At 35.6% G+C, this 14,948-nt stretch overlaps 1 protein-coding gene across 6 annotated transcripts in view; it reads right to left on the bottom strand.

The window, feature by feature from the left end:
• NUP98 (nucleoporin 98 and 96 precursor) overlaps window positions 1-14,948 on the bottom strand; it is a 92,601-nt gene that overhangs the window by 66,073 nt on the left and 11,580 nt on the right. For 2 of the 6 annotated variants that reach the window (XM_019718981.2, XM_074335856.1), the window contains exons 3-10: window positions 14,299-14,400; window positions 14,008-14,184; window positions 12,294-12,433; window positions 10,867-10,974; window positions 9,592-9,772; window positions 7,549-7,712; window positions 4,145-4,282; window positions 2,666-2,729 (exon numbers count right to left, since the gene is read on the bottom strand). In XM_019718981.2, coding sequence (XP_019574540.1) covers window positions 2,666-2,729; window positions 4,145-4,282; window positions 7,549-7,712; window positions 9,592-9,772; window positions 10,867-10,974; window positions 12,294-12,433; window positions 14,008-14,184; window positions 14,299-14,400 — 1,074 coding nt within the window. Of the gene's footprint in view, window positions 1-2,590; window positions 2,730-4,144; window positions 4,283-7,548; window positions 7,713-9,591; window positions 9,773-10,866; window positions 10,975-12,293; window positions 12,434-14,007; window positions 14,185-14,298; window positions 14,401-14,948 lie in introns of all 6 variants that reach the window. The other 4 variants (XM_019718980.2, XM_074335855.1, XM_019718983.2 and 1 more) reach the window with 2 other exon arrangements.

Consider the following 14,948-nt stretch of genomic DNA (forward strand, 5'->3'; position numbering starts at 1 on the left):
ATGTAGCATGGAAGAACTTAACCATGTAGCATGATTTATTACTCAGCACCATCTTACCAATACCCAAAGGATGGTCAACCTCTTCAAATTGTTGCTTACAAGTGCTGGCATCCTCTCTGTAATTTCTCTCCTAAAACAAAACTATTCCATTCATTCAGAAATTCAGTCATTATCAGACAGTGACTTAATCTTAACCTTGTCCCTGCCAGGAATAATTATTTACCAACAAAATGAGCTGATGATTTAAGGATCTGGCAACACCAACTGAAGCTGGTATCCCAACCTTTAACTCTGTGAATTAATCACCATCAAATTGAAACACAATCCCATGTTGGATAATGTGTAACTAACAATGATAGAATGATACTCCAAATCTTTGTATAACTTTATTCCATTTCCAGATTTGTTATATGGCTTATTTCTAAATCAGAAGATAATCTCTGCCCACAAAATCAAAGTTGACAGCTTCCCAAGAAAACAGGAACATCAAAGAAAGCCTTACTTAGATCTGGATCCCTTAATAATGGAATCATAAATTCACCCAAGAGTAGAACAAAACTTGCCACCCTGCAATCATACCTGACTTATAACTAAAGGGAATCCTTTTTCTCATGGCCATACTTATTCATTCTTTCATTCATTTAACAAACTTTTACTGAGCACCTAGGTCAACATGGGGGATAAAAAAAAAATTTAAGGACAATTCAAATTCAGCACATAAGTTAGTGAGGTGTATCAGAAAAAGATGAGACCATTCATTTTCAAATCAATGAACATAAGTATAAACGTACTCACAGAACAAACAAAAATCTCCAAACAAATCAGAAATGTGCAATCATGGAATAACATCAAATATATTTCAGAAATCCAGCATATTTTATCAAGTATAGCCTATACAAGCAAGCTGTCACATGGAAATGACATTTAATTCTGAACACGAAGTGTGCTAAAAAAATAACACAAAAAACACAAGCATTTTCAAAGGGAACATAAACTGGTTTTTGAGGGAGCTAAAAAAAAAAAAAATCACAGATAAACCATAATTTATGGCCCTCCAAAGGGTACATAAACAGATACATAGCATATATGTGCTATTAAAATATCATGGAGTGAGAAGACGAGTAAGAAAAAAATAGTCTACAATGGCTTCTGGAGGAAGAGTGAAAAAGATTTGAAAAGGCTGAAAAACATTGATTTAACGCTTAAGTATCTTTCCCATCTTAATTTTATAGATAAAAAACAAGCACACAAAAAGGTCTCTCTACTGGAGCAGGTGGTTGGAGTTCCATGCTCCTAATGCTGAAGGCTGCCGGTTCGATTCCCACATGGGCCAGTGGGCTCTCAACCACAAGGTTGCCGGTTCTCTCCTCTGGTCCCGCAAGGGATGGTGGGCTCTGCCCCTGCAACTAAGATTGAACATGGCACCTTGAGCTGAGCTGCCACTGAGCTCCCGGATGGCTCAGTTGGTTGGAACGCATCCTCTCAACCACAAGGTTGCTGGTTCGACTCCCGCAAGGGATGGTGGGCTGTGCCCCCTGCATCTAACTACGGCAACTGGACCTAGAGCTGAACTGCGCCCTCCACAATCGAGAGGACAACAACTTGACTTGGAAAAAAAATCCTGGAAGTACACACTGTTCCTGGAAGTACAATAAAGTCCTGTTCCCCTTTAAAAAAAAAAAAAAGTCCACTCCCTCAAACCATTCCTTCATAGAGTACAACCAAAAAGAATTATAGGCGGGTGGCTGAATGGCTCAGCTGGTTAGAGCGCGAGCTCTTAACAAGGTTGCCGGTTCAATTCCCGCATGGGATGGTGGGCTGTGCCCCCTGCGACTAAGATTGAACATGGCATCTGCAGCTGAGCTCCCGGACTCCCGCAAGGGATGGTGGGCTGCGCCCCCTGCAATTAACAGCAACTGGACCTGGAGCTGAACTGCGCCCTCCACAACTAAGATTGAAAGGACAACAACTTGACTTGGAAAAAGGCCTGGAAGTACACACTGTTCCCCAATAAAGTCCTATTCCTCTTCCCCAATAAAATCTTTAAAAAAAACAAACAAACAAAAAAACTGAGTAATCTACCAAATAAGAAAGGTTTCAGCATTCAATAAGAATCATCAAACCTCAAAAAACAATAAGAAAACCAATTGAAAAAAGAATCTGACCAGTGCACTACTACCCTGTTTGAAATCTGGCCAAACACAATGTGTTATCTCAACCAAATGCATTTCATTTATAGTTTCTCAACTACTAGTGAGGTAATCCAAAGAAAGTGATGTTTCGATATTTTTGGGGAAAAAATCTATCCTTATTAGAGAACCAACTTTCTGCAAAGTACTGCTGCATGTGAATGGTCCATTTTATCCAAAGTAGAGAGTTCAAAAGCACATGAATGAGAAAAGGCAGTTTACATCGCTTCTAAGCATCTCAACCTATGTTGATGAATTTTAAACCTTTCCCTCTTGTACCTCACATCGAGCCACCGCTTACCTGAGAATTTTTAATTATTCCCAATCATATGAATCAGGAGAATGATGTGTGGTATAGTCAGTGTAACTTTAAGAGAGCCAAACCTGCTTTTTATATGTACCAAAATTGGAAGTGTTTGTATTGGTTCCTAAAGTCAGGGTTGGTTTGTTACCAAAGAGCCCGCCACTGGTTGTACCAAATGAAGGAGCACTGGTTGTGCTGGTTCCAAATGTAGTAAGCTTGTTATTGCCAAACAGGGTCTAAAAAGAACAGAATACAGGAAAATTTTAAGTAATACAAAAATACACTCCAAACAGTAAACAAAGGTCACCTCAGGTATACTAGATTAGGTGTGGGATAAGGGAGAGAAGTGGCAGGAGGATAAATAAAGACTACCCAAAAAATAAACTAATCTGAGCAAGATTAACTTTATAAATACAAAATGCTCTTAGCCTGAGAATTTAATGGGACCCCTCAGCAAATGTTAAGATTTCAGTAAGGCAAAGAAAAAAAATTACAAGGGAATCAAATGATTTTTACCTGGTAACAGAAATGTATCATGCATTTATTATGCCAGCAGAAAGGTACAATAAAATATTTAAACATGCTACAACATGAATGAACCTTCAAAACATTATGCTAAGTGAAATAAATCAGTCCCAAAAACCACATTATTATATGATTCCATTTATATGAAATGTCCAAAACAAGTAAATCCGTAGAAAGCAGGCCTGAGGTGATTGGGAATAACGAAGAGTACTAATGAGTATGAGGTTTCTTTTTAGGGTGATAAATATGTTCTAAAATTGACTACGGTGATAGTTACACACCCTGTGACTATACTAAAAACCATTAAATTGTAAAGTTTAAAAAGGGTAAATTGTATGACATTTAGATGACATTCTCAATGAAGTTATTAAAAAATAAGCACTTGGTGAAACATTAAATAATTTTCTCAATTCAATAAGCTGCCCAAACAAAGTTAAGAAATAACAGATTTCAATCTCCACAAAAACAGAACTACATGTTTTGGAGCTTTTGTGTTTTTTTAAACGACCCACAACAGCATATTCAAAACTTTTTATAATGGGTACATAGTACAGATTGACTGTTTCATACTGATTCTCATATAGCTTAAGTGGAAATATAGAATTTACTGTTGTTTTTAGGTCAAGTATATTCCTAAATAGTAATTGTTTACTTAAATGACTTAGCAAGGAAAATAATTCAGGTAAGCCTCCAGCAGTATGAGAACAGTGAGAACACCAACAATTTTAGCAACTGTGATCAACACCAAAAATATTTAATTCTCAAAACCCAACCTATCACCCAAAACAGAGGTTAGAACTAGAAGTTAAAAATTATCTGAATTTAAGCGTGAAAGCATCTCAATTTAAACTCAACAATTTAAACAAACAAATTGGAGTGGTATTTTGCTATCAGAAGGAAAGTGCACACAAGTACTGAGGCAGAGTTTTAAAAAGAACTTACTATTTGAAAATTAGCCTGTTAAGAGTTACCTAGTTGTTTTATTTTATACCAAATAACTTTTAGTTACCATCAGTATCATACAATGTACCCAATACGATATTTGAAAGACAGTCAAATCTTTCTTAGGAAGTCCTTTAACAGATTTAGACACATCTTCGTATTACAACCAACTATGAAAACCTACCGAAGTAACAGCACCAAATCCAGTATTGGTCTGCCCAAAGAGACCTGTTCCTGTTCCAAATGCTGTCCCAGTACTGGTGTTTGTAGCTGTCCCAAAAAGACCTCCAGGCTGTGAGGCTTGGGTTACTCCAAATAAACCCTGCAAAAGGTAATCTAGATTAAAAGACATCCTAGAAGAGTCAGTTTTCTTTAAGAGTCTTAGATGAATAATAATTGGCATTTTCTTAAGTTTAAATGACAGGTACTATGATAAATACATAGAACATTTCTTTTGTTCAAAACCCTAAAAAGCAGAGCCATTTTCCAAAAGAAAATAAGGCTCAGAAGAGTTAAAAATTTGCCCAATATGTCACAGCTCCTGAGCAGAAGTACGAGAAATTCTTATCTACATCTAAGCCTAATGAGTTCCCAGGTCCTGAGCAACTATACTAACCCTGCTCTAAGAGATAACAGGGTTGCAACACTGACAGCAAAGTGATACGATAAGGTGCCTCATCTTCAGAGTATGTCAAAAGAACTAATCAGTACTGAGGTGGGAAATGGACTTTGAATCAAATAGTTGGTAATCAGCTGAAAAGAATCAGATTAATTTCGACAGAGGTAGGAATGTAATGTTAAAAAGTCTTCTTAATTTGACATGAGAAACTACACTAATTTCAAATAACTCTGTATCATCCAATGTAAGTCTGTATCATCCAATGTTTAAGAAGATAGTTTATGCATTACTTAACAAAAAGAAGTACTGAACTGATAGACTATTGTTGAACTGAGAATTCAAAGTAGTGTTTTTAAACAGCTTCACTGAGACATAATTGACAGACCATAAATTTACCCACTTAAAGTGGACTATTCAGTGGTTTTTGGTATGTTCAGAGTTGTGCAACTATCCTTTCTAAATTTAGGACATTTTCATCACTCCAGAAAGAAACCCCAGGTCCATTAGCAGTCACTCCCCATTCCTAGATAACCAACCACTAATTTACTTTGTTTCCATGGATTTGTCCATTCTGAACATTTCATATAATGGAATCATACAAAATGTAGTCTTTGGTGAGTGGCTTCTTTCCCTTAGCATGTTTAAAAGGTCCATCCATGTTGTGGTGTGTATCAGTACTTCATCCCATTTTATGGCTAAACAATATTCCACTGTACGGATATACATTTGTTTATTCATTCAGCACTGATGGACATCTGGGTTGTTTCCACCTTTTGGCTATTATAAAAATGCTGTTATGATCATTTGTGTACAAGCTTTTATGTTTTCATTTCTCTTGGGGAAATACCAAGGTGTGCAACTTGGTATTTACTTATGGTATAGATGGTAACCCTGCTTAACATTTTGAGGAAGCACCAAACTGTTTTCCAAAGTGTTGCACCATTTTATATTCCTACCAGTAATGTATGACCATTCCAATTTCTCCAAATTCTTGAAAACACTTATTACTGTCTATCTTTTTGTCTATAGCACTCCTAGTAGATATGAAGTGGTATCTGTTTGCGGTTTTGATATGCATTTCTCTGATGACTACGGATAATGAGTATCTTTTCATGTGCTTATTAGCCATGTGTGTATCATGTCTATTCAAGTCTTTGGCCCATTTTTTATTGTTATTGTTTTGTTATTGAATCATAAATGTTCTCTATATCTGGATACAAGTCCTTTATAAAGTATATGACTTGCAAATATTTTCTCCCATTTGCAGGTATTCCTTTCTTTCTTGATTGTATCCCTTAGACCCGCTAAAGTTTTTTAATTGTGATAAAGCCAAATCTATTATTTTCTTTTGGTGTCATATCTAAGAAACCATTGCCTAACTCCTTTTTCTCCAAATTTTTATATCAGCTCTTACTTTTAAGTATTTGACCTATTTTGAGTTAATTTTTATAGTCCACAACGGTGTGAAGAGTCCAATTTCATTCTTTTGCACATGGAAAATCAGTTGTCCCAGCACCACTTGTTGAAAAAATTATTCTTCCCCCATTGAGTTATTTTCGTACTTATTGAAAATCAATTGTCTGTAAATGTGAGGGTTTATTTCTGGACAATCACTTCTATTCCAATTACCTATATGGCTAGCCTTATGTCAGTACCACACTGCCATGATTACTATTGCTTTATAGTAAGTTTTTAAATTAAGAAGTGTAAGTCTTCCAGCTTTCTTGTTTTTTAAAACTGTTTTGGCTATTCTGGGTTCCATTTTATTCTTTGTTGAGTTTTTTTAATCATGAAAGTGTGTCACATATTTTTTCTGCATGGAGGTGATCATGTGGTTTTTGTCCTTTTTTCTATTTCTATGGCTTATTATGTTGTCAAATTTGAACCAACTTTCCTAGGATTAAATCCCACTTGGTGGTTATCAGACGGTAAGGGGGGTCGGGGGGTGGGAGATGAGGGTAAGGGGGATCAAATATATGGTGATGGAAGGAGAACTGACTCTGGGTGGTGAACACACAATGGGATTTATAGATGATGTAATACAGAATTGTACACCTGAAATCTATGTAATTTTACTAACAATTGTCACCCCAATAAATTAAAAAAAAAAAAAAAAAGAAAACAAATCAAGGACAATTATTTTAGTCAGGAAAATATACTGAACACCAACACTGTACCAGGCACAGGGGATGAAATAATACACAAAAAGTGGCACACACACACACAAAAATCCCACTTGGTTATGGTATATAATCCTTTTTATATGTGGCTGAATTCTGTTTGCTAGTATTTTGATGATTGTTAGGTCTAGCTGTAATTGTTCTTTAATCAGGCAGAGTATCTCTAAAACTCTGAACATACCAAAAATTAGAGATAGACCAGGTAAATTCTAATATTTCTAATCAATAAATATTTCAAATTAACCTTTAATTTTATACTTCCCTAAAAGACTTCCTAGAAATAAACTATTAATGATGTAAGGACTTTCTTTTACTTTCTGCACAGAAGTACCAGTTATCCGATATGGCTGAGTTTTAGTTCTCCCTTTTTTTATTTTAATAAACTAAACTTCTTTGTCTGACTGCTTAAGGGAACAGGGTGAAAGAACATTCTGAAATATAGCCAGTAATTTATAAATAAGTATTTTATCCTATATGCTACAGAATGGCTTGAGTCCAGGTGTAGCCTCAGGACAGCAAATTCTAGCACACTAAGCAGCTCTAAGTGATAAGAAAATATGCTCAGAAAAGGTAAGTGACTTGCTCAATAGCCTCTCAATGAGTACAGAGGATAGCCTAGACTGGAATCTCTGTCTTAATTATTCAAAGATTTTGCTCTCTTCCCTTTATTACATACCATCAATCCTTAAGAAATGTAATAGAGATAGAACTTGCTGGTTTGATATGATTAGAAGCCTCATTACTTTGCCATATAAAGACCTAGAGTTAACTAAGGGCCTGTTTCCTTACCATGGTGTTGGTGCTCGGCTGTCCTAGTGTGCTGGTGTTACCAAAGGAAAAGCCAGTGTTCTGGGTGGTTATGGGCTGGGCAAATGGTTTGCTGAAGAGGCTGGTCGTTTGCTGATTCTGTTGGCCAAAGAGACCACCTGGATTTGTTCCAAATCCAGTCGTACCTTTCAGAAAAAAGAAAAGAAATATTAAATGGAGAAAAAAATCCCAAACTTCACATTATCCAGTCACTACAATAGTTTTATGATACTGATTACATATCGAAATTATCCTAGTCAAACTGGATACTGTTTCTTTTTCCATCCTCCTTCATCTAACTCCAGACTCGCTTCAGACTTTAATTCCTACAATAATACTCTGACCCCAAGAACCCTGGCTGGACTATGTAATCTTCCTTTGTGAGCCCACAGCTTTCTTCTATTTTAGAAGATACTACATTACACTCAAGAGTCTACGTGTGTACTTTAACCTTGTTAGACAAAATTTCTGAGAACAGAGGCTTTCTCTTTATGTCACCATATCTAGCTTAAGTACACAATAGTACTTAAAAATGTAGCTAAACTAAATCACAGAATATCAAGATGGAAAACAATGTTAAATGCCACTTAAATATGTGTTTATTTGTATATTTGTGTGTATGGATCCTTCTAGAAGGTTACGAAAAAATCTAACTTTTGCTTGTTTCTAGAGGCAAGCTGGTGGCTGGGGAGAAAAACAAGAGAACTTTGGTTACACACTATTTTTGTGTTTATGAACTTTATGTTATATACATGTATTACCTCTACAAAAGTAACATATTTATAAAGCAATTTAGTAATCACCCTACACTTCCCTCTTTCATATCCATATCAAATCAATTCATCAGCAAATTCCATCAGTTCTATATTCAAACTGGGTCCAGAATCCAACATTCTTACCATCTCTACAACACCATTCTTATCCAAGCCACCATCATCTCTTGTGTAGATAGAGCAATAGCTCTTCTGATTTGTTTTCACTCTGTTCCCTTACAATCTACTTTTAACATAGCAGCCTTCAGCCTTCAGAATGATCCTTTAACCATAATCACATGACTTCTCTTTCTAAAGCCTCTAATGTGTTCCCAACTCAAACAACAATTCAAATCTTGAGCACACAAAGTCCTATAAAATATTGCCCCTATATCCCCCAGTACTTCCCCTTGCGCTCTCCTCTTGGGCAAAACTCAAGATTTTAAGATTTATAGTTTTCTCTAAGTGGCATGTTCTTCTCCCAAAAATCTGTACAGCTTTATCCTTCACCTTCTTCAGACATGTCACTGCTCAAATGTTATTTCATCAATAAAGTCCTTAACCATCTTCATTTAGAAATGTACAAGGTGTGATCAAACAATAAGGAGAATATTTAAATTTTAAAAAACTTATTACAGTAAAAGACACATTGCCATTAATCCCCCTCAAAATACTCCCCCTCACTTTGAAAACACTTATCCCATCATTCTTGCCACTTCCTGAATCAGTTCTGGAAGTCCTCTTTCGAGAGTGTCTTTACTTAATCCTCCATCATGACAACGCTCTGTGTCACACATCACTTCTGGTATAGCAATTTCTGTCAAATAAATACATTACGGTGTGTTCTCATCCATCTTATTCACCGGATCTGGCACTGTGTGACTTCTGGCTCTTCCCCAAAGTCAAAATGATTCAGGACATCGAGGCAGCCACAACAGCACAAGTAAAGACACTCATGAAAGAGGACTTCCAGAACTGCTTTAGAAAGTGGTACAAATGATGGGATAAGTATATTCGAAGCAAGGGGGAGTATTTTGAGGGGAATTAATGGCAATGCGTCTTTTACTGTAATACATTTTTTGGGTAATTTAAACATTCACTGTATTTTTTGATCACACTATAGCATGTCTCCCCACCCCCACATATATATCAGGCACTCCCTATTCCTCCAGCATTCCTGAATTATTTTTCTCTATAGCTCTTCTGACAAAATGGTTTACTTTTAGTTGTCTGTCCCTCCTCAATATGACCCAATATGATGTCAAGTGCTTACTAGTTCCAAAGCCTGTTTTGTTCTGACCATATGCAAAGCCTGAATTAGTGGTGGAGGAGCTGAAGAGTCCTGTCGCACTGGAAGTGGCCGGAGAAGACCCAAACAAGCTACTCGTGGTACCTGCTCCCACCTGGTTCTGCGGGCCTTTCCGCTTTGCCAGATAATCCTCTAAACGAAGTTCCTAGAGGGAGGGAAAACATATTTCCAATCTTAATATGCAGCCAAAAAAATTATTTAAGAGACTAAATACTTGAATTGAGTATTCAAGTTCTATGTTCACATAGGAACAATGACTAAAAAACAGAAAACTATGAATGACACGAACTTAATATTACAGAAAAACATTTTCAATAGTGTATAGTGGACATTACATCCATACCATAATTACGATAAAACTACAGGCCAAAGGATCAACCAACCACATCTTAATTTTCATTTGTAAATAATAATACTTTCTTTTAGTATAATGCTATATAACAATCTTGTCTACTCTCACTCCAAATATAAAAGTTAGCTGATTAAAAGACAGAGGATTCTGGGGAGTTCAGAAAATTTAGCGAAAGAAGGGATAAAGTTTAACAGTTTTATCTCCCAAGTCAGGGTGTTTCTGCACTTTCCAATAAAGCAAACACAGTTGGGATGTAGGAAGAAGCAACAGCTACAATCAGGGATAACAATCAAAATGTACCAAGAACTATTAAACAGCAATAAAAATGAACAAACTAATTTCATGCAACAACATGGATTATCTCAATTTTGAAACAGACTTAAGAGTACGTAATGTAAGATTCCATTTATATACAAAAATGGGTAAAACATGGGCAGTCAGGATAGTGGTTACCTTTGAAAGGGGAGGATTGTGACTGGGGGACAGGACACAGGGGGACATTAGGGATGCTGGTAATGCTGTGTCTTGATTTAGATTCTGGTTATATGGGTGTGTTCACTTAGTGAAAACTTACTACGTTGTATATTTATGAGTTCGCATAAATATACCAAAAACACATGCATGCGCATGTGTGCACACATTGCCCAGTGTAGTGTGGGCAACATTCAATCAGAATAGACTTTTAGAACTATACCAGCACATATAAGCTGAGTATTATCATTGCCAAAAACAATACATATCTATAAATAATGCATTAATTAAAAAATAATTTGATTGTTAGTTTTTTACATAAACCCAATATAAACCACTTGATCCTAAAAATAATCTAAATCATTTTCAGAAGCTGCTTTCCAATAGAAGCTTTTACTGTGTTGCATTTTACTGACCTCTAGTGACTTGCTTTCATATTCTTTCATAGCAGTAATACATTGGTGCTTAGTACTGATGTTAGTACTAACTCCAGCTTTAACCATAGTATCTGTACCAGTTGGAGGCTGCAAAGGAAAATAAAGGCAAATTTGAAAATCTAAAACAAATGGGCAGATCCAAACTTTATATCCCTACTCTCACAGACACAATTCTTCAACCACTGAACTCCATAATTAGTCCCCTAGGTCTTTTACTAACGAGATGGTTTCAAGAGTACTTGATTAAATACACTGCATTCCTGATATCTTCCTACATCAAGGTTATCTACTAATAGTTATCACAATAGTAATACCAATAGTTATCACAAACCTAGCGATTAATTTCATAACCAAGCCATACAATTATCTACTAAAATATACTTAATATTATATATAAGAAATGCTTTATCCAATTTATTTAACATAACAAACATATATTTCTGAGTTGTACCTCCTTTTCTGCTCTTAAGTGTCTGCTTTACAACTGTTGTTTCATTTAACAAATACGGAAGTCTGTTTTTTTCCCTATAACCATATGAGGAAATAGGCACGATAAGAAACTAAAGATTCCTGCTTACATTGTCAGCTTTCTCAATTACTGTACTTTCTAAAAGACAACACGTAATATTTTTCACTATCATTTATGTTTAACATTGTTTTAAATTCAGGATTCTAAATTCAGTATTTGAATTCAGTATTATAAATACCACGTTGCCTGAGAAAGTCTTTACTTTCTGGAGTAAGTTTTAAGTTTTGCCAAACCCTATTTTTGCCAGAGATTTCCATTAGTCTAACAGCACCTCTAACCTATCCTAAGTATCTGCCAACCAATCACATCAAGTAGTATCTTAAATGAAGTGGTATTCCACATATTTTTGTAAACAAACTCTTTCACTCTAACCCTCTACCCAACTCCTCTCAAAAAAATCAAAGAAAACACAAAACTCTAATGCCTCATTTTGCTATTTCATAAACGAAACTTTTATTTTTAACTAGCATATAGAATATTGATGAGTTATTCCATATATCTCCTTAAACAAGCCTTATTTTCAAGTATTTTTCTATAGTCTGTGCCCACATTTCTTATTTCTATAAAGAATGGTTGACTATTCAGAGACCGAATTATGAACACAACAAATACAAGTTCAACCATATACTAGCTATTATAATCAACAAATCTGACTGGGCTGAGCATAAATCAAATATGCATTGTAATCTAGATTTATGTTTCAAGACTTTCCCTGTCTACTATATAACTATTTACAGATTTTGTTCTTAACACATCTTTTAAGAAGAGTGAGACAAAGCTGTGCATAACTGGAAAGAAGAGAAATTTTTTTATTCATCCTGCAAATAAATATATAAATGGGAGAAAAATTTCACAAAGGCTGGAATAAAATACTTACATTAAATTTAATAGTAGTCCCAGTAGGAGTAGCTGTAAAACTACTTGGCCCAAAGAGAGAGCCCGATGTGCTACCGAAAGGATTAGAGGTGGTATTTGTATTTCCAAAAAGTCCCCCACTGCTAGTACTTGTTCCAAAATCTATAAGTTAGAAAGAAAAATTAGATGGTAACAGTAAAGAATGCAAGAATCTGTAAGATAACTTGGAATTCAGCTGTAGTACTAGAGCAGCAATACTTTCACATCTTCAAATTTTCTTTCAAATCTCCCTAGCAAGTAACTTCAAAAGATATTTCATACAGAAACACACCTAATTCTACACTCACAACTTTGAAGTGAAACCAAATCTGAAACCCTTAGTCAGCTAAATGTCATGCAGCCCTTCTTGAGCATACTTGAGAGACAATATTTTGTTTTGTCATAAATGTTACCTCATTTCTCCTTTCTTGGCAAGACTAGATGCTGAATGAGCTTATATTTCTGAAAACACCTTATCACAACATGCTTAAATAGGGGTCATAGTATATTTTATTTACATATATTATAAACTTCCACACATAACTAAAAAGTTTAAAACATACAGATTGTCCTGTTATGGTGAACAAATACAAGTTAATATAAAACTTCACACCCAGAAAAATAATTTAGAAAAATCAGTAGGCATGTTGATCATTTTATTTAAAAGAGAGAAAGAAAGAGAGAGACAGAGACAGAGAGAGAGACAGAGAGAGATCCTCTGATTACTTTTTCAAAAAGCTGATTTTTTTTAAACATACACAAAAGTGAATTTAACTGTTATCTAAGGATATATTTTTCAAAATATGAGAGCTACTACTTCTACAGAAATTATACATATGGTGCTAGAAATGTCAGTAGCAATAAAAAGTAATCTCCAATATTTAATATCAAGTGACATCCTAATTACCAAGAGGAATATGATTTCACACTAGCAACTACTATTTCTTTTCTAAAAACACGTCCTAATATATAGTTTAAATAGGCACATCTCTTTTGAATTAACACTTTAGATTGCATTTTATGTTGTCACTGTTAAATATTTAACAACCCCACAAACAACTTTCCCTTTGTAAAATACTGATAGCTGGCTAACTTATTCATTCTGCCATTCACCTGTACTGGAAATGGCATCAACTCACAGGGCACACCTGTCCAACTTAAATACTGTGTGAAGAAGTATCCCTAGGCCACACTTAGACTTACAGAGAAAAAAGCCATCAACTGAAAACATCTCCTATGTACAAGAAATAGAGGAGTAACCATGTCATGGCCAACATCTGTCATTCCTGCTTTAATCTCTTCCTACTGAGTGTGAAACTAAGACAAGAAGAAGGTATCCCTGCCATACAATACTGTTGATCACACACATTCCTCCTTGAAATTCTCCTGTCTTAACACCTATGACACTACTCTGACCTGGCTTTTTATCCTATCATATCTGGTCATTCTACATCAGGTGCCCCTACCTCTGCATAGCCCTTAAGTACTAGTGCTTCTCTGATTTCCATTCTTAAAGAGATGTATATATCCCCCCTCCTTTCTAGACTATTAAACTTTCAACACATTTTGAAGTTTTCTTCTCCCTATGTTTTTACCATTTGAAAGGAAAGGGGGTGCTGAACACAGGGAAAAGGAGAACACATTCAATAAACAAATCAAATTGTTACATGCAGAAGTGTCAATAATGTCCTACTTACTCCCAAAGCCAGTTGGTTTATTTTGTGCAAAGGCATTGTTTTGGGATGAGAAGAGACTGGTCCCTGTGCTTGCAGGTCCAAACAAGCTATTTGATGTTCCTGTTGATGTGCCAAACCCAAAGCCAGTGCTTGTGGAGGTAGCTGGCTGGCTAAATGAATTGGTGCCAAATAATCCTCCTGGGAGATGCAAAGGGGTTAAAAACAGTTAAATTGATAGACTAGAGCCACTATCTATGTGAAATCCTATACCAGTTACAAGTAAACCAACTCTATTCCAAATAAAGCCTCTACCTGGTTTGGTCTGTGAATTTCCAAACAGACCTCCAGTATTGTTGCTAGAACCAAATGCAGATGTTCCAAATGCCCCTCCACTAGTAGTGCCAAAGCCAGTATCTGAAAAAGCAAAAGCCACAGTCAGAATAAGATTTAAAGCTGACACAGTGAAAAAGAGTTTAATACTTCCTCACATTCTGCATTTGGATAGGGGTATTGGTCTAATCCGAAAACTATTTTTTCAAAATTCCATCAGAATACTAATTAGAATTAAAATTAAGCCACAGATATTTTATTCATTGTTCCCAGCTGAAGGAAACTTAAAGTGAAAAGGCATGACTTTTCAATAAAAGTTATAAATGTTGATAGGTTGGGGAAAAAAAAGTGTCAACATAACTAGTGACGGAGTTACATACAAAAGTAAAATCATCAAAATTGAAGGGTTAAAATTCTCTCCACACACTGCATACTCCATAGTCACTGGGATGAATGGTCCTTAATTTGGGGAGCACATCAGAATGACGTGGGAAACTTTTTCAAAATATACATGTTCAGGTTCCAAGCCCAGAGACCCTAATTCCATAGTTCTATGATGGTAAACATGTACTTTGGCCGGGGGTAACCTCCAAAGGCGACTCTTCTGGACATTTTTTATTTAAAAACCAAGG

This window comes from Rhinolophus sinicus, linkage group LG06 (genome assembly GCF_036562045.2).
Source record: "Rhinolophus sinicus isolate RSC01 linkage group LG06, ASM3656204v1, whole genome shotgun sequence".
Taxonomy (NCBI): domain Eukaryota; kingdom Metazoa; phylum Chordata; class Mammalia; order Chiroptera; family Rhinolophidae; genus Rhinolophus; species Rhinolophus sinicus.